Raw genomic sequence first — 17,433 nt, forward strand, 5'->3', positions numbered from 1 at the left:
TACTCTGTAACCCTGTAACCTCACAACCCTTTAACCCCATGACCTGGTAGCTCTGTAACTCCATAACTCTGTTGCTCTGCAACCCTATAACTGTATAACTCAATACCTCTGTAACTCTGTATATGGACAGAAGTCCATACGTGAATATGTCTTTTAAACTCGAATGAATTATTTTTCAGTCCATCATCAACAGTTCACCTTCAGATGATTTGGAGGAGAGAATTTTCAACCTCAATGACCACTTCACCAACAGCATCTACCGTAATGTGTGTCGGTCGCTGTTTGAGAAAGACAAGCTCCTCTTCTCCTTCGTCCTGTGTATTGGAATTATGAGAGGACAGTAAGTTGGTGTCTTCAACATACATCCTGTAATCAGAAGTCATATGGTGGGCACGGGTGGCCCAGTCGTCTTAGGCGCAGTGATTCGCTGTGCAGAGTTGCGTCCCTTGGGCACGCCAGAAACCTATGATTGTGGGTTCGAATCCCGGTTCGCCCCAATTATGTTTCCAGGTTTGTCAGCACCATACCCGTGCTCGTGGGTTTCACCGAAGTGGTAAACGTCTGAAACCTGCATCACTTCGGGCTTTCCTCCCACATTAAGCTGACACACCGCGATATGACTGGAATACTGTTAAAAGCGGCGTTAAACCCAACTAACTCACTCACTCACTCAGAAGTCATATGGTTGTGTTTAGGTGTATGTATTTGACATGTCTCATGTTGCAAGTTAAGTCAGGTTTTTACTATCATTTTTACAACATTTTCCAACAATCACTGAACTAATTTCTGGATCAGTAGCGTTATGAAACAGGTAAAAAATATACAAAAAATATCTTTAGATTGTTTTTTTTATATATGCGTCAAGTGACCATTTACCTGTGAAAATGATGGGACTTGTTTCAGAAATACAGGGAATCATCGAACCTAGAAATCAGAAATAGAGAGTCATAGAACCCAACAATCAGAAATAGGGAGTCATAGAACCCAACAATCAGAAATAAAGAGTCATAGAACCCAACAATCAGAAATAGGGAGTCATAGAACCCAACAATCAGAAATAGTAGACAGTCATAGAACCTAAAATTCAGAAATAGGGAGTCATAGAACCAAACAATCAGAAATAGGGAGTCATAGAACCCAACAATCAGAAATAGGGAGTCATAGAACCCAACAATCAGAAGTAGAGAGTCATAGAACCCAACAATCAGAAATAGAGAGTCATAGAACCCAACAATCAGAAATAGGGAGTCATTGAACCAAACAATTTAGAAATAGGGAGTCATAGAACCCAGTAATCAGAAATAGACAGTCATAGAACCCTGTAAACAGAAATAAAGAGTCACAGAACCCAACAATCAGAAATAGGGAGTCATAGAACCCAACAATCAGAAATAGAGAGTCATTGAACCCAACAATCAGAAATAGGGAGTCATTGTACCGAGAAATCAGAAATAGTGAGTCACAGTACCAAGAAATTCGAAATAGGGACTCATTTCACCAAGTTTTCACAAATAGGGAGTCAAAGAACCCAGTAATTAGAAATAGATATAGATTTCCTGGTACTCTGAGGCACCAAACATAACAATAACAATGGTAGCAATGTACCTTGTCACAGCCCAATGACACTCCAGTCTCAAACTATAACATGTGCTAACTGTTCATCTGTTTGGCAGGGGTAGGATCATGGAGGAAGTGTGGCGGTTCCTGCTGACTGGGGGCGTGGCACTAGAGAACCCCTACCCCAACCCAGCCCCAGGGTGGCTCACAGAGAAGTCCTGGGCTGAAATTGTCAGAGCAGGAAGTTTGCAGAATCTCAAAAATTACAGAGAACGTAAGTTGAGCATGTTGAGGTGCAGTTTGATGAGTATGTATGCTTGGTTTGTAAATCAAATTTTTGTGTATTTTGTTGATTTTGACAACGGACCATCATGTTTGAGTTAATCACTGGTCAGATAATTGTATTTGTTTTGAAATTATACCTATTTTCACGCATTTCTCAGATACACTTATTTTCAATTGTAGATTTTCAAGAAAATGTATCAGAATGGAAGAAATTCTATGATTCCTCTGCCCCTCACGAATACAAACTGCCAAGTCCGTTTAATGCTCTTAGCGGTCTTGAGAGAATGGTCATACTAAGGACACTGCGGCCAGACAAGATTGTTCCTTCAACTCAGGAGTTCATCATCGACAATCTAGGCCAGACGTACATTGAGCCTCCGACATTTGACCTGGTTGGTTCATTTGCGGACTCGACATGCTGTGCTCCTTTAATCTTCGTGCTCTCCCCGGGAGCTGATCCTATGGCGGCTCTTCTCAAGTTCGGCCAAGACAAAGGCTTTACTGGCAACCGTATCCAAACCATCTCCCTGGGACAAGGACAGGGTCCCATCGCTGCAAAGATGATTGACAATGCTATCAGGGATGGTACCTGGGTGGTGCTGCAGAATTGCCATTTAGCCACAAGTTGGATGCCGAGACTAGAGAAGATCTGCGAGGAGGTGATAGTTCCAGAGAACACGCACAACGAATTCCGTCTGTGGTTGACCAGCTACCCCTCAGACGAGTTCCCCGTGTCCATCCTGCAGAATGGGGTCAAGATGACCAATGAGCCCCCTAAAGGTCTCCGTGCCAACCTTCTGAGATCCTACCTCAATGATCCTATATCAGACCCTGCCTTCTTCAGCGGATGTAATAAGGTAGGTCTTGTTCCTTGTTAAAACCAATACGTTTGTGTACACTTTTTTATGGATAGCAACTTCTTTTATTCTTTGCATTCACCTGATGAAGGAGCAAGTAGTAACTCTGAAACATCATACAAAGATTAAAAGAAGTTGCTATTTATGAAAAAGGCTCATGTGTTCATGTTCTACCAACTTCTAAATGCCTATCAAAGACTTTAATACGTTTGTGGTGCTAACTGTGTTTCAAAGTTTGGTAAGGACAAATTGTAAATGTTCATCTCATCTCATTGTTTCAAAATTCAACTAATAGCAAAGTTTGAGTTATGGGTAATTTTTTATATATATTTTAAAAAGGCTTGTGATACTGAGATAATTTTGTGCTTTTCATGATGAATATCAAGACACAATTTTGGTTTGTAAAGCTGTTGCATCTCATTATTGCAAGTTTTTCGTCACCATTATTCCAATCAATAAGTTAATGATACATGTTTGTGAGGACCAGTAATCAATCAAGGATGAGTCTGATGTGCAGTGAACCAACTTGCCATGTGTTCCAGGGAGTCAAGTGGCACAAGATGCTGTTTGGCCTGTGTTTCTTCCATGCCATGGTCCAAGAAAGGAGGAAGTTTGGTCCCCTCGGCTGGAACATCCCGTATGAATTCAACGAATCTGATCTGAGGATCAGCATGAGACAGATGCTTGTTAGTATACCACCTTGTTGTAATCATTGCCCACACAGTTAGTAGTGATTTGCTTCTAGAAACACTGGGATCTCGGGAGGGTTTTCATATAGTGAACCATCCACTGAATATTAGGAGTACTAGATTTGGACTTTGGTCTTATGAAATATGTGAATGTTGCCTTCACAGGGGGATAAGACTTTGCCCCCAGTAATCTTGCTTGTTGTAAGATGGGTCTACGTGGATTCGATGGTCAGATTCACTTACTTGGACGATGGCGTCTCATCATACTCAGATGGTGTGAGACATTGGTCATAACAAACTCATCCGTTTGTCTGGTCCAGACTTTTTATTGACCTGCCTTCAGCTTTAAGCGGCAAACACACCAAACATGATTAGACATAGATGTTGATGTCCATCGGTGACAATGTATGTATTTGTAGAATGAATGCCAGCCATGTTACAGGAAAAGAACATTTGTTTTTGTGGAATGTTGTAGACATCCCAGATAGCTATCCTGATTAAGAAGTTATAGTGAATCACTATGTCCTGTGTTGTAGACATCCCAGATAGCTATCCTGATTAAGAAGTTATAGTGAATCACTATGTCCTGTGTTGTAGAAATCCCAGATAGCTATCCTGATTAAGAAGTTATAGTGAATCACTATGTCCTGTGTTGTAGAAATCCCAGATAGCTATCCTGATTAAGAAGTTATAGTGAATCACTATGTCCTGTGTTGTAGACATCCCAGATAGCTATCCTGATTAAGAAGTTGTAGTGAATCACTATGTCCTGTGTTGTAGAAATCCCAGATAGCTATCCTGATTAAGAAGTTATAGTGAATCACTATGTCCTGTGTTGTAGACATCCCAGATAGCTATCCTGATTAAGAAGTTATAGTGAATCACTATGTCCTGTGTTGTAGACATCCCAGATAGCTATCCTGATTAAGAAGTTATAGTGAATCACTATGTCCTGTGTTGTAGACATCCCAGATAGCTATCCTGATTAAGAAGTTATAGTGAATCACAATGTCCTGTGTTGTAGACATCCCAGATAGCTCTCCTGATTAAGAAGTTATAGTGAATCACTATGTCCTGTGTTGTAGACATCCCAGATAGCTATCCTGATTAAGAAGTTATAGTGAATCACTATGTCCTGTGTTGTAGACATCCCAGATAGCTATCCTGATTAAGAAGTTATAGTGAATCACTATGTCCTGTGTTGTAGACATCCCAGATAGCACTATGTTCTGTGTTGTAGATGTTCCTGAATGACTATGAAGAACTGCCCCTCCCAGCTCTCACCTACCTGACTGGGGAGTGTAACTATGGTGGCCGAGTCACTGACGACAAGGACAGGAGGCTGCTCATGTCACTGCTGTCCATCTTCTATAAGGACAAAATCATCAGTGATCCCGGCTACAAGTAGGTGTAGATGTGGTCATTGTTGAGGTTATTGTTGAGGTCATTGGTGTTGCTGTAATATATACAAGAGTACTCTTCTCCAACGACGTCATAAGCATTGTATTACTGCCAACCCCCTGAAAATAATATTTATGAAAATGTAGACAATTCTCAGTATTCCATTGAAATATTGCAGTGAAATATGGAAATTAAGATCACATTACTTTGTACTTTTGTATAATATTTCTTCATGTTCTTTAGGTATTGTGGTGTTATGGTTCCTGGTTTATGTGTCCCCCAATGTTTCCCAGTATTGGTGTTCACCCTGTGGTGCCACTGCTACACTGTCTGACCCTGGTTCCCTGTCTATGTGTCCCCCAGTGTTTCCCAGTATTGGTGTTCACCCTGTGGTGCCACTGCTACACTGTCTGACCCTGGTTCCCTGTCTATGTGTCCCCCAGTGTTTCCCAGTATTGGTGTTCACCCTGTGGTGCCACTGCTACACTGTCTGACCCTGGTTCCCTGTCTATGTGTCCCCCAATGTTTCCAAGTATTGGTGTACACCCTGTGGTGCCACTGCTACACTGTCTGACCCTGGTTCCCTGTTTTTGTGTCCCCCAATGTTTCCCAGTATTGGTGTACACCCTGTGGTGCCACTGCTACACTGTCTGACCCTGGTTCCCTGTTTTTGTGTCCCCCAATGTTTCCCAGTATTGGTGTTCACCCTGTGGTGCCACTGCTGCACTGTCTGACCCTGCCTCCCTGTTTATGTGTCCCCCAGTGTTTCCCAGTATTGGTGTTCACCCTGTGGTGCCACTGCTGCACTGTCTGACCCTGCCTCCCTGTTTATGTGTCCCCCAGTGTTTCCCAGTGTTGGTGTTCACCCTGTGGTGCCACTGCTGCACTGTCTGACCCTGCCTCCCTGTTTATGTGTCCCCCAGTGTTTCCCAGTGTTGGTGTTCACCCTGTGGTGCCACTGCTGCACTGTCTGACCCTGCCTCCCTGTTTATGTGTCCCCCAGTGTTTCCCAGTGTTGGTGTTCACCCTGTGGTGCCGCTGCTGCACTGTCTGACCCTGCCTCCCTGTTTATGTGTCCCCCAGTGTTTCCCAGTGTTGGTGTTCACCCTGTGGTGCCAGTGCTGCACTGTCTGACCCTGCCTCCCTGTTTATGTGTCCCCCGGTGTTTCCCAGTGTTGGTGTTCACCCTGTGGTGCCGCTGCTGCACTGTCTGACCCTGCCTCCCTGTTTATGTGTCCCCCAGTGTTTCCCAGTGTTGGTGTTCACCCTGTGGTGCCACTGCTGCACTGTCTGACCCTGCCTCCCTGTTTATGTGTCCCCCAATGTTTCCCAGTATTGGTGTTCACCCTGTGGTGCCACTGCTGCACTGTCTGACCCTGCCTCCCTGTTTATGTGTCCCCCAGTGTTTCCCAGTGTTGGTGTTCACCCTGTGGTGCCACTGCTGCACTGTCTGACCCTGCCTCCCTGTTTATGTGTCCCCCAGTGTTTCCCAGTGTTGGTGTTCACCCTGTGGTGCCACTGCTGCACTGTCTGACCCTGCCTCCCTGTTTATGTGTCCCCCAATGTTTCCCAGTATTGGTGTTCACCCTGTGGTGCCACTGCTGCACTGTCTGACCCTGCCTCCCTGTTTATGTGTCCCCCAGTGTTTCCCAGTATTGGTGTACACTCTGTGGTGCCACTGCTGCACTGTCTGACCCTGCCTCCCTGTTTATGTGTCCCCCAGTGTTTCCCAGTGTTGGTGTTCACCCTGTGGTGCCACTGCTGCACTGTCTGACCCTGCCTCCCTGTTTATGTGTCCCCCAATGTTTCCCAGTGTTGGTGTTCACCCTGTGGTGCCACTGCTGCACTGTCTGACCCTGCCTCCCTGTTTATGTGTCCCCCAGTGTTTCCCAGTATTGGTGTACACTCTGTGGTGCCACTGCTGCACTGTCTGACCCTGCCTCCCTGTTTATGTGTCCCCCAGTGTTTCCCAGTGTTGGTGTTCACCCTGTGGTGCCACTGCTGCACTGTCTGACCCTGCCTCCCTGTTTATGTGTCCCCCAATGTTTCCCAGTGTTGGTGTTCACCCTGTGGTGCCACTGCTGCACTGTCTGACCCTGCCTCCCTGTTTATGTGTCCCCCAGTGTTTCCCAGTGTTGGTGTTCACCCTGTGGTGCCACTGCTGCACTGTCTGACCCTGCCTCCCTGTTTATGTGTCCCCCAGTGTTTCCCAGTGTTGGTGTTCACCCTGTGGTGCCACTGCTGCACTGTCTGACCCTGCCTCCCTGTTTATGTGTCCCCCAATGTTTCCCAGTGTTGGTGTTCACCCTGTGGTGCCACTGCTGCACTGTCTGACCCTGCCTCCCTGTTTATGTGTCCCCCAGTGTTTCCCAGTGTTGGTGTTCACCCTGTGGTGCCACTGCTGCACTGTCTGACCCTGCCTCCCTGTCTATGTGCCCCCCAGTGTTTCCCAGTATTAGTGTACATCCTTAGGTGCCACTGCTGCACTGTCTGACCCTGCCTCCCTGTCTATGTGTCCCCCAATGTTTCCCAGTGTTGGTGTTCATCCTGTGGTGCCACTGCTGCACTGTCTGACCCTGCCTCCCTGTTTATGTGTCCCCCAGTGTTTCCCAGTGTTGGTGTTCACCCTGTGGTGCCAGTGCTGCACTGTCTGACCCTGTACATGACATCTGTGTGCAGGTTTTCCCCAAGTGGTCTTTACTTCGCCCCCGAGGAAGGCCCGTATCAGAGCTACCTGGACTACGTCCGAACACTCCCACTCATCCCCAACCCGGAAGTGTTTGGGCTTCATGAGAATGCTGACATCACCAAGGACAACCAGGAGACACAGCAGGTACGCCTCTTCTTGCAGACACTTGGCGTTAGAGGAACATTGTTGATTCACGCATCCATTTTTAGGACACAGGTTACCTTTTCCATTGTGAAAACATGCAAGATTTGTTTGAAGTGTACCACCCTTTGAAACTATTTCCATTCTGATAATGTAATGTATTAACAGGTAAGTTTTTTGGTCTTTCTGTTGTCAGTGAATATATGATTTTCATTCTCAATTATTTTAGTGTGGGCCTAAGCATGGCTTGTTTCAATATCAGTTTATGAAATGTACACTAATATCTACCTGGTCACAGCTCAGAGATGGTCTCAGTTAACATCGTTAGAAATTGGCACTAGTCCTGTAGTCCTTGTCAAACTCCCAATAGTTAAGATATCATAAGGACTAGTAAAATTTGCCATTTTTAAGGGTTTTACTATGGGCTATCAATATAAGGACTAGTGGGCTAAATCTGTTTCTATCACAGCATTATCCCAGTCAGTAGTCAATCACCACAAGCTGCAGTTGTGGGAATCAACTGTAGGTAGACTAGGGCTGGGACGGGTAACTCGGGTACTCGGGTCAGGTTGCTCCTGAGTAGGACCCGGGTACCCCAATGACTACCCGGACCCGTGGTGAGTCACGTGACATACTGTTTAATGACATTAACAATAAAACTCAATGGTTACACTACAAGTATAGCTAATGTTCACATTTCTTTCTCACTATGCAAGTATTTGTTTTCGACTACTTTGTTCTACTTTTTCGACGTTTATATGTTCGAGTAAGGATAAAGCGTCTATCAACTGCAGTGTATACATGACCGGATCGTTTTATACGTGTATCTAAATAGTTTTTGCCAGGGCTGCGGTAAAACAATTCCCATTCGGAAATTTTGTACCCAACTCTTGAGAGCTATAGCGGATATCCGGGTAATAGGGTGTTGGGTACCCGGCTAGTAAATTTGGACTTCTTCAAGCCCTAATGTAGACATCTTCTTCAAAGCTGTCTGTCTCTCTCAACCTAAAGCCACAATCTGATTAGGAGGAGCATGGACATGATAGATGTGATGATTATGATGATGATGACAATGATGATTGGGATGATGATGGAGATGCTAGTAATGATGATGGAGATGCTGCTGCTGCTGCTGCTGCTGCTGCTGCTGATGATGATGATGATGATGTCTGTGTTTCAGCTGTTTGACAGCATCCTGCTGACTCTGCCCCGACAGAGTGGTGGAGGAGGGAAGTCTTCGGGAGAGGTTCTACAAGACCTTGCTGCTGACATCCTGCTCAAGCTACCTAAAGACTTTGATATTGAATTTGTGAGTAGATGTGTACACAGACAGGAGTCTGCAACACATGGCAACCATTAGGGATTCACACATACATGTAATCATCAAGGCAATTGTCCACGGCCCCATTGCAGAATATTAAGAGTTGTCACAACAGTATCAGCATTTCCAATAGATGCAATGAAATGACCAAACTATTATCCAAAATACATCCATTCACACTACATAACTATATCAGCCTGTGAAGATCTCGGGTAGAATAGGTCTTCAGCAACCAATGCTTGTCATAAGAGGCGACTAACGGGATCAGGTGGTCAGGCTCACTGACTTGCTTGAAGCATGTCATCGTATCCCAATTGCTTAGATTGATGCTCATGATAGCGATCACTGGATTCTCTGGTCCAGACTCGATTATTTACAGATTGACGTTATATAGCTGGAATAATGCTAAGTGCGGTGTTAAACAACAAACAAACAAACAACTATATCAGCCTTTGTTTATAGCTACTTCCCTTCTCTCTCTAAAAACGATTCATAGGATTCTACAGAACATAGATTTGGCAATCTACAGTCATACCCCACTTATACAGACTTCAGATATCCGGAAACCTCGGTTCCCGGACGATTTTCATTCAAAACAAAATAATCACTGTATAAATTTACCCGTATATCCGGAAATTCAGTTTCATTTTCATACACAAAACACTGAAATGCACACAAAATTGTCTCACTTATCCGGACAATACACTTCCGCTGGTGGTAATCCTTCCGCTGGTGGTAATCCTTTGATTCGTGAGAAGTCAATTAACCAAGTGACACTGAGTTGCGTTTGAGACGAGCTTGTTTATTGTACATGTAATCCCCTTCGATAAATATGACGTCTGTGGAGGTCAGAGGTCAAAGTTGTGTAAGTATGGCCTGTCAACCAGCGAAACGTAAGCGACACGCAGTTACAGCACGCGAAAAAAAGGGAAATTTGTCTGTTTAAAGAAAAACACCCGTCAGCAAGTTTAGAAACCATCAGTAAGCATTATGGCACTGCGTTTGGACATACCATAGGAAAATCGACAATTGGTGACAGTTCAAACTTCCATGACAGACTTTTTGAAACGTGTATGAATAAAGATTGAGTGGATGTATCTGTTTGCTCTGTCATCTGTCATAAGTTGCATAATTGAAGGGAAGTAACTCTTCCAGTAAGAAGCTGGTTTCAGTTATACGGAAATTCGTTTATACGGACGAATTGTGAAATGACGCAAGTGTCCGTATAAACGAGGCACGACTGTATTAGACTTATACTTATAGAACATATCAATGGAATCTGCATTATTGGGAAATCAGTGTACTACTCAGTGCTAATCGATTGCAATTATACTATCCCAATAGTGTTCTTTGCTATTGCAATAGTACATCAACAGTTTAATGCATGCAACAGTCTCCCCAAGTAACCCTGCCAGTAGTCTAACTCTTCCATGTCTCTAAAGATGACTCGCTTCTCCTGCAGGTGATAAACAAGTACCCGGTTGTCTACACGGAGTCCATGAACACTGTGCTACGTCAGGAGCTGATCCGCTTCAACCGACTGACGAAGGTGGTCCGCAGCACCCTCCAGAACCTGAAGAAGGCCATCAAGGGTCTGGTCGTCATGTCCTCCGAGTTGGAAGAAGTGTTTGACTCCATGCTGGTGGGCAAGGTGCCTGCTGTGTGGGCGGCCAAGTCCTACCCTTCGCTGAAACCGCTGGGTAGCTACGTTACGGATCTCCTGCTGAGGTAGGTTGTCACTGTATGAGAAACACCGGGACTGACCACCTAGACTGCAGACTAGACTGAAGATAGTGTTTGTATGTGATAGCATGATTGCATGGATTTGGCATTGTTTCCCATGGGTACCAGGAATAACATAGGTACATAGAAGTCCATTGCTTGTCGTAAGGGTCGACTAAATTGGATTGGTGAGTCAGGCTCAGTACCTTGGCTGATTGTGTGTTATACCGCAGTGTTATAGGACATTGCCCATACTTTCAGTCACTGTTTTGTCTGGGCAAGAATCAATTATTGACAAGACTGTCATATTGTTGCAATATTGCAGACTGGTACAAAGCAACAAACAAGCAAACAGCAGGCATTGTCTGTGAAACAACATCTCTGAAACAAATGGTTGATCTGTGGCATGTGTGCTCACAATGAGTCCTTAATTTGTTCAATGGGTTCTGATTTGTCTTTTTCAACATGTTCCCATAACTTGGCCTTGTGAATATTATGATTCTAAGCCTGTATTATCTGACTGTGACATGTATAGTTGACATCTGTTTCTGTTTCTGAACTTGTATGATATCTGTGGCAGATTGAAGTTCCTGCAGGACTGGGTCGACAAGGGTGCTCCTGCCACATTCTGGCTGTCGGGATTCTACTTCACCCAGTCCTTCCTCACAGGCAAGTGGAGCATCAGTTACAAATTCCCACCACAAAAAATAGCATCGTTGAAGAAGACAAGTTGAAAAACAGACCATTCATCTGTGAATTTTATGTTATTCATCACAGTCTGTTCAAAACACATTTGAATCCACTTCCAAAATGTGCATTTCCATCATTTTCAGCAGAGTTTAATGTATTATATTATCTGAGAGAGGCGGTGGGGTAGTCTTGTGGTTAAAGTGTTCGCTCGTCACGCCGAAGGCATGCTTCGATTCCCCACATGGGTACAATATGTGAAGCCCATTTCGGGTGTCCCCCGCCGTGATATAGCTGGAATATTGTTTAAAGCGGCGTAAAACCATACTCACTCACTCACTCACTCACTATTATCTGAGCTCTCTTCAATGGTGGCTAAAGTTGGGGTTTGTATTCACTGCATCAGAAGAGGTGTGTTGATTGTTAGGTTTGGTTTGTAAAAATGCTCTATGGTGCTTTTCTAAGGAAACCTTTATTCTTACAGGTGTGTCTCAGAACTTTGCTCGCAAGTACAGCATCCCCATAGATTTGGTAGGGTTTGAGTTTGCCGTGACGTCCGAGGAGAAAGAGATGTCTGAAAAACCTGAAGATGGAGCCTATGTCTATGTGAGCTATTGATATGTTGAAAATTATATTTGGAACTTCTCATCTCAGACGTTCTCCTTGATAATAAAATAAAATGTTATTTTGGAGAGTAGATAAAGGGAAAGCTGGTACCCTAAACCATTGTCCTCCAGGGACTAGTGAGTTGGTGGGCATCACTATTGTTTTAAATGCATCACTCTGGGCTTTCCTCTCACATATAACTGATTTCCTGTACAAAGAAGCATTTGTCCAGATTCGTTGTAGTGTGTTGTATCTATCACGGATTCATAATGTACAATCTTAATATCTGGTCTGGGTTTAATATAGTAATTTCAAATGACATAAGTAGTTCCCATTATTTTATTAATTTGGATGTTGTTACTTATATGGAGTTTTCATGGCATTCAAACAACCACAGATGTAAGAAAGATCTGCGATATGAGATTATTATAAAGTGACTTACGTTTACAGGGTCTCTTCCTCGAGGGCGCCAGATGGGACCGAGAGAAAATGCAGATCGGAGAGTCTCTTCCCAAGATTCTCTTTGACTCCATCCCTGTCGTATCCTTTCTTCCTCAATTAATTGTCATTTTGTGTTATGGTTACTGCAATATAGTTCATGTCACAAATTTGATTTATGTGAAAGAGCTTTTCAGTAACAGAATGCCTAGAATATTATATACTGTGAACCAGGATGTGCATTTGAAACATAAGTACATATTAGACTTGTGCAGACATAATGTATGCAAAGTAAGATATCCAAGAATTATTATGATCTTTAATCATTATTATTAATATGGACATAATACTATTGATGCTGATTACCGGAACGGCATGTAAATGTTCCATGTTCTCGACTTACTACGTTGTGGGATGCATGCCCCTTTGTCCACAGACTTGGTGATTGGGAGGTCACAATGGTAGTTTGGTGATTAGAGGTCATCACCAGAACGGACCAACACTCTGGCTTCCTCGTATACACCAACAGCATTGTTTGAAACCATCCTCCTATCAACCGCTGGTTGTTCTGTAAGCCACTTTGAGCTACCTGTAACTTTGCTGACCTAGTAATTGCAGTAATACTAATAATGAAATCAACTTATACAAACATATTTGACATGATATAGGCGCCCGTGAAGGTCCGGGTGAGAATAGGTCTTCAGCAACCCTGAATGTTATGCTTGTCGTAAGAGGCGACTAACGGGATCGGGTGGTCAGGCTTGCCGACTTGGTTGAAGCATGTCATCATATCCCATTTGCTTGGATCAATGCTCATGATGTCAATCACTGGATTGTCTGGTTCTGACTCGATTATTTACAGACCGCCGTCGTATAGTCTTTATAGTGCTGAGTGCGTCGTTAAACAAACAAATAACATGTTATTAGATTTAGATTTTATAAATACTGTCTTAGCATGATAACTGCAAAAGCAGATAAATTGTAATGAAAATATGCAAGGGGGTCTTGTAGGGCAGGGACAAGTCCAAATGTACAACCCAGGTACCCGACCCAATGTTACGAGAGTTTGGTACAACAAGGCAGATTGGGAATTGTTGTGCCAGAGGCCTGCAAAAAGTAGTTAGATACACGTATGGAACGATCTGTTCATGCACACTAAAGTTGACTGAAGCCTTATCTTTATTCAAACATATAAAAGTCAGAAGGAACGTGTGCATAGTCCGAAAGAAAAGTGAACATTAGTGACATAGTGTAATTGAGAAGTGTTTGTGATTTTTTGTCTATTAGGCCTAAACAATATATTGCGTGACTAAACATGTGTCCAGGTAGTTCTGTGGGTACCCAGGTTGTACTGAATACCCACCCGAGTACCCGAGTACCCGAGTTATCTGCCCCAGCCCTAGGGTCTTCATTGTATAATATCAGTTTCAAGGAGTGGGCTCATTGGTTCCTAACAGAGTTATGGCCCTTCTTTTTCTTTCATAACAACGTTAGTATTATTTTTTTAAAGCAGAATAAAAGCACAATTTTCAAACTTGTTACTCAGAACTAAGAATTTGGCAGGTGATTTCTATGATAAGAAATATATAACAAACTTGTATGTTGAATTCATTGAACGTGTTTGAAAATACTTATTGTATTTTGCTGATAATTAACATTTCTCTTGACAATACGAGCTGTTGTCTTCAATGCTGTCAATCAGATTTAATAGCTGGCCAGTATATTCATTGGTGTAACAAAACCCAGGCCTTTAGAATATATTCTGTTTCCATGGTTTCCTTAACTCCATCAGATCTGGCTGAAGCCCAACGAGAACGCCAAGTTCAAAGCTGTACCAAGCTACTCCTGTCCTGTTTACAAGACCAGTGCCAGGAGAGGGACGCTGTCCACTACCGGTCACTCCACAAACTTTGTCTTGTATATCAACATCCCCACAGACAAGCCCCAGCAACACTGGGTCAACCGAGGCGTGGCCGCCCTGTGTCAGCTGGACGACTGAGGCGCCTCATCATGTGTGTTGCGTGTTGTGTTTGTGTGTTTATCTCAGATTATCCCTATACACCATGTTCAGCGATCATCTAAATTACAAAAACAAGAATTGATGTGTTCTGTTTCAAACTAATCATTTGGGTAAAAAGTTAATCAGGCTGAAATGCATCTTGAGTTATTGACAGATGCCAAGAAAATTTGAAGGACTAGAGCTGTCTCTGAGAACAGAAGTTCCTACGACTGTCTTGATCACTGTTTCTTTTTAATCAGGGGTTTGTTGAGATTGTACATAGCTGTTACCATGGATACGGCTGGTGGGACCAGTGGTATTCTGTGGCTGATAGCATCATGTTCATTGTCCTTGTACATAGCATGAGACTGTTCATCTGTTCATTGTGCTGCTACTTTCATGTCAGTCCGTCCATTTAACACTAGCTGTAACACAAAGCATTATGAGTGTTGTTCACACAACATATATGTGTGTGACACTGCTGTTCTGTATGGTGTTAAGGGTAGCAAGAGCATTTGTATAGTATTGGTGACCGTGCTAATTGCTGTTGGGACATTCCGTCCGTTATTTTTGTGATACATCAATATTTTTCCTTTTGTACTTACAGCATTTTAAAAAGATTTGTCTTGATCGGGTACTTGATTGTTATGGAATGAATATAGTGTATTATATTCTTCCAGTTGTTCACTGCTGAACTGTGTGTTGTTTGTATGTGTATCTCTGTTTCATGTTGGATGAGATACATCTGTTGACTATTTGTTACACTTTGTAATTTGAGCTAATGCTAATCGATATCAGTTTGGTCAGTAATTCCAGGAATTGTTGATACTTGTTTTCAATTTAAATGTACTTAACATTTTCCAATTGTTTTACCTGTGGTGATTGTACTTAAAGTTTGGATGGTATATATATTTGTTTTAAAGAAGTTGAGTTTTATTCTTGTTTTCAGCTGAAAGTGTCTTTTTCAATTTTTAGCCAGTACCAATACTATTGTTTTGGCAGTTTCAGTGGAAAGTCATGTTAGATTACAACAGAATGCTATGAGATTCTACAATGAGTTGACTGCTTACTCATATTCTGATAGAAACCATATCAAGGATCAGCTTTAAGCATATAAGTATATAATTGTGTACGCACTGCGAAAGAATCAGATATTAATCTGCAAGAGTCGACAAACCCGAAACTACGTTTTTTTAGTGACTTATTTGGCTGGTGTGAATTATTCTACTGGACTCAGGGTTGCCTTTTATTCTTAATTATATATCAATCTTGTGATATTTTCCATCAGTTTATCGTCTGAAAATCCCATGCTCCAAGTACTGCCACAGAGTTAAGGCACTCAACTAGAAACAAGAATGGTAATGGAGGGTGAGATTTGTGAATCTTTAAGGAAACATCCCATGGATTATTCCCATGTATAATTATTTAGAAGCTGTTTGAATGTTGGTGTGAAACTACTACAAGAGCTTCTCATTACGTTTGCAGTTCACACTGGTTGCCAATTGTAAATACTGTTCCTTGTGTGACGTGTGCGAGGGTTCTGTGATACTGCTAGTCCCCTACCAAAGTCTTGACGAGTTACTGAACACTAACAGTGCTGAGGAACAGGAACACTGCTCACACTGGAGGCTCCATCATGGAGGCCAGTCTGGTTAATCCACTAATTATGCTACATTTGACAAGGACATGAACAGAGCTTCAGATTCAAGTTTGATCCACTCATTCAATCCTCTTGTGTCACCACAGGATGTATGTGTATGAAAAACCCAGGAAGTAATGTTTTTGAAGATTTTACATGAACTCCTTGTTGTTGAATTTGAAAGTGTAGTTACTTCTTGTCATATCTACATTTTGAAAGGTGAAAGCTGTGAAATCTGTTAGTCATTTGTATCATAAACAAAGATACTTGGAATATGTTTTTGCTTTAAACACTGAATCACAGTACAATACAGTCAAACAATGTTGTCTTGGAATTGAAGGGACCTACGTTAAAACTTTGAGTTATCCAAGGTTCGACACAAGTGAAAATGATGAATAAAATAGGAATATGCAGGTAACGTTGCTTTTGCTTCGAGACAACCATAAGTTTGACACATAAAGTTTAACACAACGGTGTATTTAAGAAAATATCTTCGAAATCTATTTGCTGTAACTGAACATTCTACTGCTTACACAACATAAGCTGTTGGTCGGTGAAATTCAAAATATATATCAAAATTAAATATTGCAGTTTTTTTATGGTGTGGTTTGCCAGTAATAATTATATAGATATTCATTATACAAATAACTGTTTGTCAAATGATCACATTGAACTTAAATGTTTGCATATATTGGTGACTGTACATATGTATGTTTGTATATAATACACTAAACCCTTGTCGACACCCATGTTGATGACATTCCACATGCCAGAGGTTACTTCCCCGGAGAAACGTTTTGTTAAGGTTCTTACCTGGTTATACCTGATTTTCAACAGCATTAATAGCTACATATTTATATTTACACAGCCAAATTAAAAACAGCTTTGTTTCAGATTGAGTGTAATATATTTGCCAAAAACATTTGAAATTGAATTAATTTTCTTGAAACATTGTGAGCATTAAAAGATTCTTTCAGATATTACACCGGTGTTAAGCTGAGTATTGCCAATGCTTAAATCAAAACTAGATGCTTGAAGTTTCTCTTATATTTCCCTAACATTTTGGTCAGTGTTATTACTCGTGGTGTAAGTCGGTTGTCAATAAACAAACTGTGATACACATTCAGTGTGCTAATATTGTTTTTTTAAAAATGTCAAATAAAGAGGCGATTTTGTCTGATATACTTTTGTTGTCTTCTTGTGTGAGTTACCTTGTTTGGTCAACTCAGGAAGGTTGTAAGTTTTGTCCATTGCTTAGTGTTGAGAGCTCAAAGGTGGTAGTTCACGTGGGTCAAGTGGACAGGTCACACATCCTGACCTCACAATTTCCATTTAAGTCAGTTCTTACAAGCCTGGGAGGTCGGGTAGCCTAGTGGTTTTAAGCGTTCACTTTCACCCGGAT

The 17,433-nt window shown here is 42.3% G+C and overlaps 1 protein-coding gene across 1 annotated transcript in view; it reads left to right on the plus strand.

The window, feature by feature from the left end:
* The window catches only part of LOC124110825 (dynein axonemal heavy chain 3-like), a 79,932-nt gene extending 62,721 nt beyond the window's left edge, over positions 1-17,211 (plus strand). The window contains exons 58-69 of the mRNA XM_046470261.2: positions 180-340; positions 1,674-1,831; positions 2,023-2,699; positions 3,242-3,385; positions 4,629-4,792; positions 7,469-7,622; positions 8,800-8,928; positions 10,403-10,668; positions 11,243-11,331; positions 11,834-11,955; positions 12,406-12,495; positions 14,186-17,211. Of these exons, the coding sequence (XP_046326217.1) occupies positions 180-340; positions 1,674-1,831; positions 2,023-2,699; positions 3,242-3,385; positions 4,629-4,792; positions 7,469-7,622; positions 8,800-8,928; positions 10,403-10,668; positions 11,243-11,331; positions 11,834-11,955; positions 12,406-12,495; positions 14,186-14,392 (2,361 nt within the window). The 3' untranslated portion in view covers positions 14,393-17,211. The remainder of the gene's footprint in view (positions 1-179; positions 341-1,673; positions 1,832-2,022; positions 2,700-3,241; positions 3,386-4,628; positions 4,793-7,468; positions 7,623-8,799; positions 8,929-10,402; positions 10,669-11,242; positions 11,332-11,833; positions 11,956-12,405; positions 12,496-14,185) is intronic.
* The last annotated feature ends 222 nt before the right edge of the window (positions 17,212-17,433 follow it).

This window comes from Haliotis rufescens, unplaced genomic scaffold (assembly GCF_023055435.1).
Source record: "Haliotis rufescens isolate VD_foot unplaced genomic scaffold, xgHalRufe1.0.p SCAF_62, whole genome shotgun sequence".
NCBI lineage: Eukaryota > Metazoa > Mollusca > Gastropoda > Lepetellida > Haliotidae > Haliotis > Haliotis rufescens.